Here is a 15,818-nt window from a genome sequence, read left to right as displayed (position 1 = left end):
GTGTCTCAGCGTCAAGTACAGAGGGTTAAAAAAACATTTGAAGACACTGGAGATGTTTTTGACAAGCCCAGGTCAGGCAGACCCTGCAAGACAACTGCTCGAGATTACCGTTTGTTGGCTCGAAAATCCAAGGCCAGCCCATTTTCCACTGCAGCAGAGCTCCACCAGACCTGGTCCCCTGAAGTCCCTGTGTCAACCAGAACGGTTTGTCGGATTCTGTCTCGAAATGGCCTCCATGGTCAAATCAGTGCCCAGAAGCCAGCACTAAACAAAAGACAATTGAAAAACCGTGTGGCATTTGCCAAGGCCCACAGCAAATCATGGTCTGGGTTACATCCAGTATGGGGGTGTGCGAGAGATCTGCAGGGTGGAAGGCAACATCAATAGTCTCAAATACCAAGAAATCTTAGCTACCTCTTATATTCCCAACCATAAAAGAGGCCAAATTCTGCAGCAGGATGGTGCTCCATCGCATACTTCCATCTCCACTTCAAAGTTCCTCAAGGCGAAGAAGATCAAGATGCTCCAGGATTGGCCGGCCCAGTCACCAGACATGAACATCATTGAGCATATGTGGGGTAGGATGAAAGAGGAAGCATGGAAGACCAAACCAAAGAATATTGATGAACTCTGGGAGGCATGCAAGACTGCTTTCCTAGCTATTCCTGATGACTTCATCAATACATCGTGTGAATCCTTGCCAAACCGCATGGATGCAATCCTTCAAGCTCATGGAAGTCATACAAGATATTAAATTTGAATCTCACAGCACCACTATTTAATTTGCTGACATATTTTAGTATTTGTAGTAAATTTATTCAATTTATGTATAGGCGACACAACTTTTGTCTTGCCAAAATTTGACCTTTTTGTCTTGTTTAAATGATAAATCTTGTTTCACTGAAACTAATTTATTTCAGTGCATTGAACATCATTTGGGAGGGTTTTAGCTTTTCATATGAGATATTTCTTACACCAATTGATTAATTAAAAGTCAGGGTAATAGCAGGTGTTTCTACAAAATAGATAAGCGACAAGACTTTTGTCAGGGACTGTATGTTAGCTCAATTTCTTTGAATAGAATAGAATACTTTTATTGTCAAGTGCAATACCTGTGCAACAAGATTGAAGCAATCCCTGACAGTGTCAACAAGAAATATGAAATATAAGATATAAGTAGGCCTAGCGCAGAAGAAGGGGGGGGATGAAGTGCACAGTTCCTGATACGACTATATACAAAATAGTAAGAAAGATTGTTGCTCAATTTGTCAACACTTCAAAGCTTTTATTCTTATTCTTTCTTTTTACTGTCATCATCCCACATTGAAACCTTTAGTTCACAGCACCACACCGTAGCACACTCCCTCCACTACAAATTGAAGTCAATATACATTTATAAATTTGTTCACATAGATGTTAAATGCACTTTCTGTGGATCTGAGACAAAACCGCCTCGCTTTATATGTTTTTGAGAGACATAGAGAAATGTCTTTATAAGTTCACTGAACACAACAATTAGGCCTAATATTAGCCTACTCATTTGAATGAAGTAGCCTACCTTTTGAGTTACATGACAAATATACAGCCTAATTGTTAAATTGCAGATGGCTACATAAGGCAAGATTCTTTAGGTCCTTCCCAAATTTGTGCATCAGTACATTAACCCTTATGACAAAAAAGTGAATGCAATGCAAACTGTTATATTTTAAAAGAATTAAAATATACTATATAACTAAAGAATTAGGCTAGCCTACTTTCTGTAGCCCCTGAGTAAGTTATATTGACTTATTTCTGTCTTTGTTTATTTATTATGTTTAGATACCTTATGCTTTATATTTAATTTAGGCTACTTTTGATTGATTGAAGTTTTTTATACACTTACATATTTAAGCCTTGAATGTCCCTGACCTGCTGAATGTCTGCCTGTTCACAATGTTTAATACAAAATAAAATAAAAAGTTGTAGCCCTCATTTCTGTTTGTAAAATTGTGGTTTTAACGTATTTAATACATCTTTGTTGAAACGTACACTTTTTGTTCACATTTTGTGTGGCAAAGTCACAATTTTAACCAATACAATCATTTGAGCTGTTAAAAAAAAAAAAAAAAAAACTACATCCTGTTTCCACGGAAACACAAGGACCCGGAAGTCGCCCTGATTCCGCGGGTCTTTTGGGACAACCATAGACAGTTAAAAAAGGGGACAACACAGCGCCGCACAACAGTGTGTAGAAATGGCGGGTAAGTGGCTAAACGCTTTCATGCTTTAATACTGTTGTCTTTATTTTAACGTTGTCCCTGCTTAACGCTCGCTGGAGTTGTAAACTAGCTTTTCATCTGTTCATAACATAGCTAGCTTAGCTAACGTTACATTGCAAAGCAGCAGTGGGGGCCTGCCTGCTAACGTTGGTAGCATGCTATTAGGTTGTCATAGCATAGCAACGCATAGCTAGTGTTTGTGTGTTTATAGAACTTAACGCTTGGGTGGAAAGTTGAATGTGTACCTTCAGTGTATGGGTATGGATGGATGGATGCTGGCATCAAGTTACTTAGCTAGCTACGTTCGCTTTAATGCATTTTCTCACTTATCTTACGCTTACCTTGTTAATTTTTAAAGGATCACTAGTAGTACATCCTTGTAACGTAGAGTAGCTCAAATTGGCAGAACACATGATCTAGCTAGCTAGCTAGCTAACGTTATACTTTTGCACGCCACTACGATCGCAACACGTTACGTTAAGTTACTCCATGCATTGAATAACTTGACATAGAGTGCACAGATGAATTGTAACTACAACTTGGGGTTTAGGGGGTTAAAGAGTCCACAAGTACTGTGATTGGTCAGCTTGGACTGCTTGTGTTTCTCAATCTTCTCCAGCAAAGACTTTTCTAATATTGTTAAAATTGAATCTACAGTCATAAAATATATACAAAATTTCCTATACCAGAGTACCCTATTAATCCTCTAGTGTCATCAAATGTCAACAGTGTCTTCCTTATTGTGTTTTATATTCTTTATATCAGAATATAAATACAGTTGTATTTTATGATAACATTTGTTTCAGAATGATCTGCTAACTAAACATCTGTGATGTCTTAAGCTGCTGCTTTAATTAGCTTTTCTTTTTAAGAAACCTGCACCACTGTTATTGTTCAGATAGAAACACATTAAATAATTAAACTCAAGATGTAATGTAGAAGTACAGAATGGTTAGTTTGAAACAACAAATGTTTAAAAACTGACAAAAAAACCCTATAATTATAACATGGTTTGTGTGTTTCTTCAGGAGTAAATGCTATGGAGAAGAAACTGGCTGAATACAAGTGTGACACAAATGAAGCTATATGCTTAAAGCTGGGTATGTTTGTTTTTGCTTTTTTATGATTTGTAAATTAATATTATGTATATATGCAGTGACAATGTTTTGGGGAATTGGCTTCAAATTTTGTCACTTAAATTGGTTGAACCCTATCTCCTCTCAGTTCGTTTTCCAGAGGATGTTGAGGATGAGGGCACTTCATTTCACCCTGAGTACAGCCACCAAATTTATGGGGATGAGTGAGTATTTTTTGTCAATTTTTTTTTTTTTAATTATCACATTGTTTTCCCTGTGCAAAGAAGGAATGCCTAATTTTACATTCATCCAAATATTATATTCACACATGTGAGCTGCTAGGTACACCCAGTTTAATTAACACTCAGAAGCAAAGTGGCTAATGTGCTTTGCCCAAGGCCCCCTTCATGATAGTTTTTGAAACTGTTGGAATTTGGCTGAGAAGAGTTGTGTGTCATATGTGATAGCAGTGTAATGTCAGTTTACAATTCACTTTAATATTTGATACATGACTCATAGTTCAATTCACACACAATACTTTAAAAAAACAATAATGAATGAAAAGCTTTTGACAGTAGAATAATTCATTCTTTAGGCTTAACATATGAAATAGAAACAAATATTATAGCATCTTTTCATAGTTAGTTGTGTAGAGGATGCAAGGAAGTTTAGTGTCAGGTATGTAAAGGTTAAAATGTGTGAACATTAACAAAGGTCTGTCCTGCGTGTTATTTTTGTTCCGCTAAAACTGTAAAAAGAGTTACCCTACATAAATAACTCTAATGTGATGCACAAAAACGCTTTGGTACTTACAACATTATTGGCAGTGACACCTGTGTCTGTGTGTAGGCTTACAGTAGCATGTCGTTATGCTCTAAATTGCATTCCCAAATTAGTCAAAACTAGGATTGGTTATTTTTTCACTTGCTGCAATCAGCTCAAAGGAACTCAGTAATTGGGGCATTAATTATGCCAGCAAGTGTAATTGCAAGTGAAGCTCAATCACACAGTTGCATAATGATGAAATCTATTTTGCCGTAAACTGCCAGTGATGTAGTGGTGAAAAAAAACAATGCAACACGGTGAAATAAGTGGCCAGACCTTCAGTAAGCATGTATTAGTCACTCCAGGTGTATACTTAAAACATTTGATTAGATAGGAATTCTCATTGTCGCCCTAATATGAATATATCCTAGACTGCACACTAGATAAAACAGCTGTTTTATGTTCTGTTTACAAATTACTGTCCAATTTATAAAAAAAGTAACCTTGCTGATTTTTAATGATTCAATTCACTTTGACTGCAGTGAGGTTGCTTTTGGATACAAGGGTCTTCAGATACAGCTTTTCTACACTGCTGGAAACCTGAGCACCCTCTTCAAAGTGAAATATTCCTCAAAAGTCACGGAGGCGTTTGATTGTGTTGAGGTAGGACATGCATTTCTAGCATACTTAAATGTGACTATCTGTGCTGTGGCGGGATGACTGCTTACTATACAGCCATTTTCTTATTTAATGTTGTTGTAATGATGATGGTTAACTATGTGATGCTAATTGTCTACCACTATAAACAAAATGTGCCTTAAAGGTCCAATATGTAACACTGACAGCTAGTCTAAAATGGTTACCGCAGTCCAAATTCAAAATACCGGATAGTCTTCTCCCTCTGCCCTTCCTACCCAGTGTAAAAGTTCACGGGGGTTGCCAGGTTGCAAACGCTAAACCCAACGTCCCACAATGTTACTGTTAGCTAGATGCTAGTCTAACGTTGCCAGACTTTAACATTACTCCACAGAGAAGCAGAGTTGCTAGATGCTGCTATGTTTACGGCCACTGAACAGAAGTGGGGAAAGAATTTTGGCAAGGGGAGATTTTTGGTACTGCTACTTTCCCCCGTTATACAGCTATCAATCTAGGGTGTTTTTGTGAATGTACCAAAGTCAAACCTTTGTTTAAAAGCCTATTTAGGACTGAAAGGCCACTTTTAAAGCAGCTCTAGAGAAATGTTCCCATTTCGGTCTTACTACAAGTTGTCTCATTGGAACTACAGCTCGCTCTACCCAATCTTGCAAACTTACATAATGTAATGGACAGTTGCGCTTCCAACTCGTACGGGGACCAAAGCAAGAAAAGTTCTCTAGTGTTGCTTTAAGATTTACCGTATTTTTGTTTTTCGTTCAAATGGCCTTTTGAATGGGAGTGCTAGGGACACTAATATGATCACATCAAAGTCGCTTTTTTTAAAACACTAAGAAGACTTGCCACACATGAAACTTTGCTCAAAGTATCACAAGGGGCTCTACACATGAACTCCAGTATTGAGAACATTGTACATGTACAGAGTTTACCAAAAGATGGACAACTCACTTTAACTGTTGATGTTTCAATTCAATTGTTTTTTTTAATTGAATGTTTCATTTAATTGTTTTTACTTAGAAAAAGAAAAGTCTTTTTCAGTTGACCACTAGGATTCCGGATGAGGATTTCATTATTATTTGTCAAAATGATTTGAAAAAACTCAACAGCACATGAAAGTACAGTAATAGACGTCCTTAATAATCTGAAGTTTAGTAAATCAAAACTGTAACTTTGACAGACAAATACTAACCTAACCTAACCCTAATGTATGACAGCAGGATTGTGCTATCAATTATTCTTTACGGGGAGTAGATGAACCTATGGTAGTCTATTGTTGTCACTTTTTGGTACCAGGATGTTGTTTCTTCACATGCTAAAGTTACTTAGAGCCTCTGTGGGTGGTGACATTATTCCTGTAAGAGATCGCCTGTTTTGAGACTACATCTCAGCCCACTATGGCCCCCTGCGCCATAACACTAATCCTACTCCCTGTCGGACGAGAAGGGCTTTAAAAAGATTTTGTACGTGGGGTCTAACGTGAGGCATTGATTTTTTTTAGAGGTTTGTGTGATTGAATCAGCAGGAGGAGTAATGTGACACAGTTGGATATCTTGTACATTTATTTCCTGGAGCAAATTGTTGCTCAAGTCATCAACAATTGAAATCCCTGAGGTTGAATATCTGTATACGGAATGTCAGTAGGTTTATGTGAGACAGTCCTTTTTAATATGTAATGGTGAATGCATTAACTTTATTACTCTGCTAATGACTTGACAATGGGCTTTTATGTTCTTGTGAAAATTAAACTGCTTGCTTGGTATGTAAAGCCTTTTTTTTAATTGCCACACATAATAATTTACATATCAACAGCTGGTATTTGGACAAACTGGACAGTAAAGTGAAATGCTTTAATGTCCTGGTAGCTCTTTCTAGAAGACTTCACAAAAGGCCGCTTGCAGCTTTGAATATTTCCTGAAGCTGTCAATGCAGCAAACACGCAAAACGAATACAAGAATTAGCCAGGGCCCCTATTGAGGTCAGATGATTCAACTCTGGGACATCTGTTCTGTCTGGAAACAGCAGGGGCTCCTCCATTGGACAATGTGGCCTTTAACTGGTGGTAGTGGGAGCAACTTATAAACTTGTCTGGATTTGGTTTTTCTGTGGATGCACTCAAATTATAAATAACCCCAAGCAACAGCGATGGTTCCTTCCAACAGGCATTCAACATAACTTTCACCTCTGGTATCGCCAAAAAAAATGCCATGGCAACGAATTGACTGTTTATAAACCGTAAAGAGAGCCATTAGACTTTTTGGGGACATAGTTTTGAAGCTGATATTCAAACTAAAATGTGATGGCTGGCTTTACTGTGTGCCACTACTTTAGTGTTCAGCGTTGACCCCTGAGTGTTCACCTTGCTAAGGGTTTGAGTGCAGCTGGTGTAGAGTTAGAGAGTAAGGGGAGCAGCAGAGTTCAGGCTGCATCTGAAGAGCGTTTGTCTCTGAGTGCATGTGGACGGTCGAAGTGCGGTGCAGCTGGTGAGAGAAGAGAGCGGGAGGCAGAGATGGAGTTTATGCAGCTGCTACGTTGATACAAGACTCTCATCATTGCATCACCTTGTCCCCTTTAAATCAGCCAAAAAAACTGTACCTCTGGACCTCTCACAGAAATCACTGATTTTTAGTGCCAGACCTTTTGTGCACATGGGCTGGAAACTGCTGAATGCTTGTAGTAATTGTATGCTATTAAATTCTTAATCAATGTGGATTTGTAAATATGCTTTAACTTGAAAAATTACAAAATACTTGTACAAATAATTCAAAACTAGACTGCAGATTTTGAATGTAGTATGGTCTTTGGAGTAGATTAAAGAGATAAAATAACACCAACACTACAAATTAGATAGTTTGTACTCCCTTTGTGCTTATTGTTAGAAATCAAAGACATTAACAAAATGTTCTAAAGGTACTTTGTTAAGTTACATTCATGCCAAACTAAGGCATCTATTCTGGAAGGCTCTGCAATTTAGTGTCTAGTATGTAGAAGAGTGCTCGGGACAAAGGGACTTGTTTGTCCATGGCCTTTTAAGTATGGTCCTTTTCCTTAGAAATGTGGCTGAACAATTACAATGGTTAAGAGGCATTCAGCTGCAGGTGCATTACTTCCAGTTAGATATTAGCTGATGTCTGGGGGTGGGGGGAATTAGCAGTATGTTGTATTAGCCTTTTGTAGTGCATTTTGCTCAGACCTTCTTCATTTCCCAGTTTTCAATGCTGAGCAGCAAGGGTCTCTGTGCTGAAATAATGCCCATCACACATGTAAATGGTGTGAAAGGGCTGCTTAGCAAAGTGTTCTCATGTCAATCCTTGTGGAAATGGATACAATGCAAACATTACAGCTGAACTAACCACAGGTTGCAGTGAGTAAAAAGTCCAAGTGTAGGGCCCCTTTGTCTCTGATGCTCTTTGAAAAAATGCAGGGGCAAATTCATTTGATTGGGTTCATTTGGCAGGATTAGAGGAGAGGCCTCTATTATGGATGCCCCAAAGGTTTGTTAAGTTGAGATCAATTCATAAGATTTTATTTCCCAGTGAGAAGCTGAAATGCTTTTATTGTGGCAACTTCATCACATATTCATGGTTTAACATAAGTAGTAAATGTACTGATTTAAGTGGTCTTTTCACTTGGGAGGGGCTGCTGTCGTATCTGCTCAGCTGACAGTTTTAATTGCCTAATGGTTTTCTTTTCATAGGCACAAAATGTATGCTTCCAGTTTAATTGTATAGGATGTTTTGCGCCTCTTGCCCATTTTAAGAAAAACGTTTTTTATGAACATACACACAATCTGTATACAAAACAAAAAACATATTTTTACATTTTTACTTTATTAGACAATACGTTGTTTGTTACATTTATGGAAATAACTCAAAGTCTAGGCTAGATTTTCCTTTTATCATCTTGATCTGTTTGTTGCACAACTAAATACATGCACACTGTGTCATCCAGCCGGATGACATCGAAGGGAAGATCCGGGAAATCGTTCCCGCTGGGTTCACCTGCAACGCTGATGACTTCATCTCACTGTTGGAGAAGGAGGCCAATTTCAAGCCCTTCGGCACCCTGCTTCACACATACACAGTCCACAGCGAGGAGGCAGGAGAACTCACGTACCAGATTCACAAGGTACAGACATCACACTTACTGTCTCACCAAATATTTTAATATCAGTTTCTAACTTTTTATAGTTGCTGTTGCATGATCTAATGGCAGGGATGAGGTTTATCTCTAAGCCATATCCGACATTGGTTTTGTCTTATTTTGCCCCAGGCTGATATTACCTGCCCAGGATTCCATGAGTACCACGAGCGCCTGCAGACCTTCCTCATGTGGTTCATAGAGACAGCCAGTTTCATCGATGCAGACGACGATCGTTGGGACTTCTTTCTTGTGTGAGTGCCCTTCTTAATTGACATCATACCCCCCTGCACCCTCCTCTACGCCCACTCCTAGCCCAAAGCCTTTATTGTGTCATTGAAAAACAAAGCCCCCCTTTGTGGCGCTTGTGACCAATTACCAGGCCGGTTTGATTATATTTCCTCCATAGGAGAATTGTTGATCAGGCAAGAGCTTCCTTTGTGCCAAAAGCCCTTTTCAATTTTTTCAGGGGCAAGAGCTGAATTGAATACTGTTGTCTTTTGAAACACTGAACAATGTCTTAACAGTAAAAAGAGCCTCTGCCAGTGTTTTCTTTACCCTGGCAACTATTAATACCGACAATGGGCAAAATGGACTGAAGTGATTTTGAGGAGCTCAGTCCCTCCTCCAACCCCTTCTCTTCCTCTAAGTTGCAGTACTCCAATTAAGTGCATAATGTATTCAGGTTGTAGCAGGTGTACCAATCGGGGCCTGGCTGCTCTAACATGCTGACGTTTGCGGGGTGAAAGGTGGGCACGAGAACAGAGGCTAAAATGGACACTGCATGGGAGTGTGCCTGTAATTGACCTGTTTGCCTTTGTGTTTCGTCTGCAGATTTGAAAAGTACAATAAAGATGGGGAGACTCTCTACGCAACTGTTGGCTACATGACAGTTTATAATTACTACGTGTACCCAGACAAAACCCGACCACGTGTAAGGTAATTGCTGGGGCAGCACGTGCCTTCCCATTCTTTTGTATGAAAAAGGAGTGGAAAATTATACATTTCTTTATCCTCTTCCCAAAGAACCCAAATTACTGGCTTATATAGCCAACCATTCAACCAGATTTTGTTTCATTACCAAACCAGGGTGATTTGTATCTGAAAACAACTTTATAGATAAGCTTTTGATGTGATTAGATTTGTTGCATTGATGGATCAAGATAACAATATATTATTTCTTCTTTTGAATTACCACTCAGATGCCACATAAATTTGTTATGAGACAAATTTTGAACAAGCCTGTTTTCTCCCTGGCTCTATGTTTGAATGTATGTCTGCTCTTTAACTAAACAGCCAAATGTTGATCCTGCCTCCGTTCCAAGGAGAAGGCCATGGAGCTCAGCTTTTGGAAGCAGTGCACAGATTTTACTGCAGCCTGCCCAAAGTGCAAGACATCACAGGCGAGCATCTTGGTTTTTGTTTTTAAACGGCATTATACTGCGTTGAAGAAGGCTTGGGTAAACATTTAATCTGAAAACCTTAACTTCTCCCACAAACTGTTCAAATGATTTTTCTCTGCAGTTGGTGGATCCAGGGGTTGAGTTCATTTAGAGGGCTGGAATGTATACCAGACTGCGCTAAGGCTTTATTCAAACTAGATGGATTGAAATAGTTTCTTTGCATGGACCCAGAGGATGAATACTAAAGAGGCATCCTTTGAGAGAGGAATCCTTTTCAAGAAAGAATTTAACATTTAGCAGTTGAATAGGCAAAACGTTCCTGCTAAGTTTGTTTGGCCTCAAGTAATATTTATTCATTGTTTTATAAGTAGCTTCTTAAAAATGTTTTTTTTAAATTTGAAATATTTCTGTTTTTACCTTTTTATTGTGTAGACCCAAAAATCCTTTAACTGCTTCTCCAATTTAATACGCTGACCTCAATATTAACAGTGTTGAATCATGCTATGTTTGTCACGTTTATTGCAAACTGTAAACTCATTTTAAATGTGTGATGGTGTTTGTTATCAGCTGAAGATCCCTCTGAGAGCTACGTGAAGCTGAGAGACTACGTGCTGGTCAAGCTTTGTCAAGGCCTGCCGTCCTTCGCTGTGGACAAGCTGCGCCTCGGCTTCTCAGCCGACATGGCCAAAGAGGCACAAGACAAGTTGAAAATTAATAAGGTGTTGAATGAGGCTGCAACTACTAATTTTATTTTTTTATTGTGTTCAATCATTAGTTTTGTCTATAAAATGTTAGCAAATAGTAGAAAAACGGCATCACAATTCTGTAAAACCCCAAGGTGACACCTTCATACTTTGTTTTGCCCGGACAGCAGTCCAAACCCCAAAATATTCAATTTACATTGATTATAAAACACAGTAAAGCAGAAAATAGTCACATTTAAGGTGTTCAAAGCAGATTGTGTTCTGCAAGCTTGAGAAATGACTCAAGCAATGATGGATTATCAAAATTGTTGCCAGTAAAACTAATCCATTAATTGACCATTAATCCAAATCATGCTCTATAAAGTATGTATGTGCAGCATTAAGACCCTAGTTTTAATCTTCACAGTATGGGTAATGTTTGTGTAACTCTGTTTTACCAAAAAGTTAGATTTATTTAAAAATCACAATTTATAATAGAACACAGATTCCTTGTCCAAACTTGTATTATCTCTTCCACAGTATTAAACATGAGCTTTAATACTGTAAACCGTGCATTTGATTCTATATTGGTTCATGTCACTGGTTATCATATCTGTGAGTGAATGCTCTAACCGGTGGCTTTCCTTGACAAAGACTTTTTACTCTCCTTGGAATAGATAACTAGAGGCCCGATTCATCATAAGCCCTGAATAGCTTATGACTTCCTGTAGCCATTGTGCTGCAAAGTGTGTTAGGCTCCCAGTGAGGCGCACTGGTGCTTTGTATGTTTAGGAATAATTAATTAAATCATTTTAATTTTTGACTTTTCCTACAGAAACATGCCAGGCGAGTGTATGAAATTCTGCGCCTGAGAGCAACAGACATGAGTGATGAAGAAAAAGCAAGAGAGTACCGTTTGGAGGTGAAGAAGAGGCTATTTGGACCATACAGGGTGAGATTTTAATCATCACAGCTTCAGAATGGTTTATATGCCAGTGTGGAGAGGGTCAACAAAAGTGCATGCAGATGATGTTCTGATGAAATGATTTCCTGAGTTATTCAGAAATCAATCAGAATGTACTCTAACTTTCAAACAATAATCCAGTGTGTGGTCTTCTACCTTTTTTGTTAGCATACCATTACAGCTGTTCAGTGTAGGAAGCAAAGTGGCCCATTTGTAGCAAACACTTGATTGGTTTACAGCTCCGTTTTGTCACTGTTTTATTATATCACCTTTTTAAAACGGCAGAAAAATTGATCTTCAGTCCCGTTTTCTGATAAGTGATAGATTACTAGTGCCGTATTGTTACAGCCACAATAGGGCACACCACGCGTCTGTGGTTTTGCTGCTTCTGGAGCTTTATTCTATTCAGGCATATGTCATTAGTCAGGATTTACATTTCTTTGGGATAAATTGTTTTGTGAGTTTGAAGCACTTTGTCAAAAACTAGCTCCATTTGGATTTCTGTAGCTTTACTATTGCAGTGCTTTTAGAACTTCACCAGGAAAACCGCAATTTTATAAAATTGCTTTTATTTTCTGACGTTATCTGGGCAAGTTTTGAGTTTCAGAGATTTTGTTTAACACACTTAAGCATGGTGAACAGAATATCATAAGCTTCTCTGATTATGTTTCACCAGACTTGACAGTGGGAAATACTGAGTAGATCTGTGTGGACCAACATATGACACCCTACATCCAGTTTTCTTTGTGACATTTTATGTTTAGCTGCTCACTCAGACTCTGCATATCAGCCATTAGAGAGTTTGCTGTCAGCAAGGTAACCACATGTAAAAAAAAAAACAAAGCTGAATCTGATGTGGAAATGACCCATGTGGTGAAGCGGGAAGTAGGAATTCCTTAGGAGAGTGGCAAGGAAAGATCTGGTGGCCAGATGCACAGCATTTTTCCTTCCCTGAGGAGATTTAGCATGTAGTTAATTGAATGGCAGAAGCCACTGCTCTGTGAATGTGAGGGGGATCATACATTTCTGCTCTTACCCCCGGTGACCACGTCTGCATGCATGTGCGTGCAGGAGTTTTCAAGCAGCAGATTGCACTGAACTAAGTGAACATGTAATTTGTCTGTCCATGTCCAAAACACCTTTCAGCATTCTGATTTCAATACAAATGTTAACACCACTGTCTAATAATGCTCTTTTCCAAGGGTACATAAACTGTTACCAATGATTCATTTATTGTTAAGAAATAAGTTATTAATGCTTCAAAGATAAGTAACCAGCCAAAAATAACATTTAGTTGGCCTGATGCATTGCCTGGTCTATATCCTTATCTTGCATAACATACTTTGTCTTGTTTAATAAGGTCTTTAATATGCAGAAAGATCCCTTAATGGAATCTTTTTTAATAGAAGCGTAACACTGGTGATATTTACATTTTTCCAAAACAAAACTTGAACAACGGTAACCACATAACCAGATATTATAACATGACATACTCTGATCCATGGAAAACACGAATCAAGTCAAACAACCCATTTTGCAATGATTTGAGACTTCATATTGTCAATTTGTACCTGGTGATCTGTCTCGTTAGATAATCAAAATACCTAAACAAGGTGTTCACATGCTGTTTTTTTTTATCTATCCAGCCAAATCAGAAACATAATTCATGAGGAATGATGATTATTTCCACCATAAGCACTATGAACATGGTACATTATACACTCACCTAAAGGATTATTAGGAACACCTGTTTAACTTCACATCAATGCAATTATCTAATCAACCAATCACATGGCAGTTGCTTCAATGCATTTAGGGGTGTGGTCCTGGTCAAGACAATCTCCTGAACTCCAAACTGAATGTCAGAATGGTAAAGAAAGGTGATTTAAGCAATTTTCAGCGTGGCATGGTTGTTGGTGCCAGACGGGCCGGTCTGAGTATTTCTCAATCCGCTCAGTTACTGGGATTTTCACGCACAACCATTTCTAGGGTTTACAAAGAATGGTGTGAAAAGGGAAAAACATCCAGTATGCGGCAGTCCTGTGGGCGAAAATGCCTTGTTGATGCTAGAGGTCAGAGGAGAATGGGCCGACTGATTCAAGCTGATAGAAGAGCAACCTTGACTGAAAAAACGTAAAACGAGGCATGCAGCAAAGCATTTGTGAAGCCACAACACGCACAACCTTGAGGCGGATGGGCTACAACAGTAGAAGACCCTACCGGGTACCACTCGTCTCCACTACAAATAGGAAAAAGAGGCTACAATTTGCAAGAGCTCACCAAAATTGGACAGTTGAAGACTGGAAAAATGTTGCCTGGTCTGATGAGTCTCGATTTCTGTTGAGACATTCAGATGGTAGTCAGAATTTGGTGTAAACAGAATGAGAACATGGATCCATCATGTCTTGTTACCACTGTGCAGGCTGGTGGTGGTGGTGTAATGGTGGGGGGGATGTTTTCTTGGCACACTTAAGGCCCCTTAGTACCAATAGGGCATCTTTTAAATGCCACGGCCTACCTGAGCATTGTTTCTAACCATGTCCATCTCTTTATGGCCACCATGTACCCATCGTCTGATGGCTACTTCCAGCAGGATAATGCACCATGTCACAAAGCTCGAATGATTTCAAATTGGTTTCTTGAACATGACAATGAGTTCACTGTACTGAAATGGCCCCCACAGTCACCAGATCTCAACCCAATAGAGCATCTTTGGGATGTGGTGTAACGGGAGCTTTGTGCCCTGGATGTGCATCCCACAAATCTCACTCAACTGCAAGATGCTATCCCATCATTATGGGCCAACAAGTCTAAAGAATGCTTTCAGCACCTTGTTCAATCAATGCCATGTAGAATTAAGGCAGTTCTGAAGGCGAAAGGGGGTCAAACACAGTATTAGTATGGTGTTCCTAATAATCCTTTAGGTGAGTGTACATCAATTTCAGTTCTGACATATTGTGTGTTTGTGTGTGATTTCATGCAGAAAAATCAGAGGGAGCTGACAAAGATGAGAAAGTGCCTGCGGCCGGAGGAGCTTGTGTCCCACATGGATCAGATGGACACTCCGACGCAGCACGAGGAGCTGGAGAAGAGTTATCAGGTTGTTGTTGAAGACTACAGGAGAATCATTGAGAGGATTGCGGCACAGGCCTGATCAGACTCTGAGATGCTGCTGGCCTGGAGCCCACCCATCTCAAAAATACAGGTGGTCTGCCCTGTCTGTACAAAGCCCACACCACCACAGACTTTAGCTGCAACCAAGAAGAAACTCCTGATGTAACAAAATCACTGTTTTAATTAAAGAGTGTCACTGATGTATCGTGGATAGATTGCAGTGGAGAAGAACTGTTTCCCGGCTGATGTTGATACAGTAAAGAAGAATGGTGCAGCTGGAGGGTTTAGACTTCCTGTTTGTCCCATGAGTTTAATCACAATTAAACAATTGTGTGAGATTAACTGATGTAAAATTTCAAAGGTGATAGGTCCACTACCCTGCAGAAAACCCCTGCTTCTTCTCCATTGTTGACATTTTCTAAAGATCTTTTGTCAAAACAATTCCATGTGTCTTTTGAAGCACTTCATACTGAAAATAAAAAAAATAAAAACGTTTTGTATATTGCTCAAATAGTGTGGTTCTTAATGTAGATAAAACAAAAATTAGCAATTTATAAAAAAAAATTAATTTGTTTTTATTTGAAGATTTTGACACTGTACAACCTCGAATTTTATAAAATAGCGTTAAAGCATGGATTCAATTTGTGGAATTTGCTGGTGGTAACATTATTAGTTACAATTTAAGTCAAGGCAGAGGTGATGTTCCTGACCTGTGGGATAGCACATGCTCGTTGAGGGAAATGAAAAGTTCAGTCGTAAGGTTA

At 38.9% G+C, this 15,818-nt stretch overlaps 1 protein-coding gene across 1 annotated transcript; it reads left to right on the top strand.

Moving 5' to 3' along the window:
- The first annotated feature begins 2,199 nt into the window (after positions 1 to 2,199).
- On the top strand, positions 2,200 to 15,559 carry hat1 (histone acetyltransferase 1). The gene is made up of 11 exons (XM_032528977.1): positions 2,200 to 2,240; positions 3,287 to 3,358; positions 3,483 to 3,558; positions 4,642 to 4,762; positions 8,702 to 8,878; positions 9,023 to 9,144; positions 9,725 to 9,829; positions 10,187 to 10,293; positions 10,861 to 11,012; positions 11,812 to 11,928; positions 14,924 to 15,559. The coding sequence occupies exons 1-11, from the start codon at positions 2,234 to 2,236 to the stop codon at positions 15,092 to 15,094; spliced, it is 1,227 nt and encodes a 408-aa protein (XP_032384868.1). The 5' UTR covers positions 2,200 to 2,233; the 3' UTR covers positions 15,095 to 15,559.
- The last annotated feature ends 259 nt before the right edge of the window (positions 15,560 to 15,818 follow it).

Source organism: Etheostoma spectabile, chromosome 11 (assembly GCF_008692095.1).
Source record: "Etheostoma spectabile isolate EspeVRDwgs_2016 chromosome 11, UIUC_Espe_1.0, whole genome shotgun sequence".
Classification (NCBI taxonomy): domain Eukaryota; kingdom Metazoa; phylum Chordata; class Actinopteri; order Perciformes; family Percidae; genus Etheostoma; species Etheostoma spectabile.
Note: the sequence above shows the minus strand (reverse complement) of the source record. Positions and strands in the feature narration are given on the sequence as shown.

Excerpts from the sequence above, each read along its gene's own strand:
- hat1 (XM_032528977.1), top strand. Across the intron at positions 3,359-3,482 it reads AGCTATATGCTTAAAGCTGG|TTCGTTTTCCAGAGGATGTT; the intron begins GTATGTTTGTTT and ends ATCTCCTCTCAG. Across the intron at positions 4,763-8,701 it reads AGGCGTTTGATTGTGTTGAG|CCGGATGACATCGAAGGGAA; the intron begins GTAGGACATGCA and ends TGTGTCATCCAG.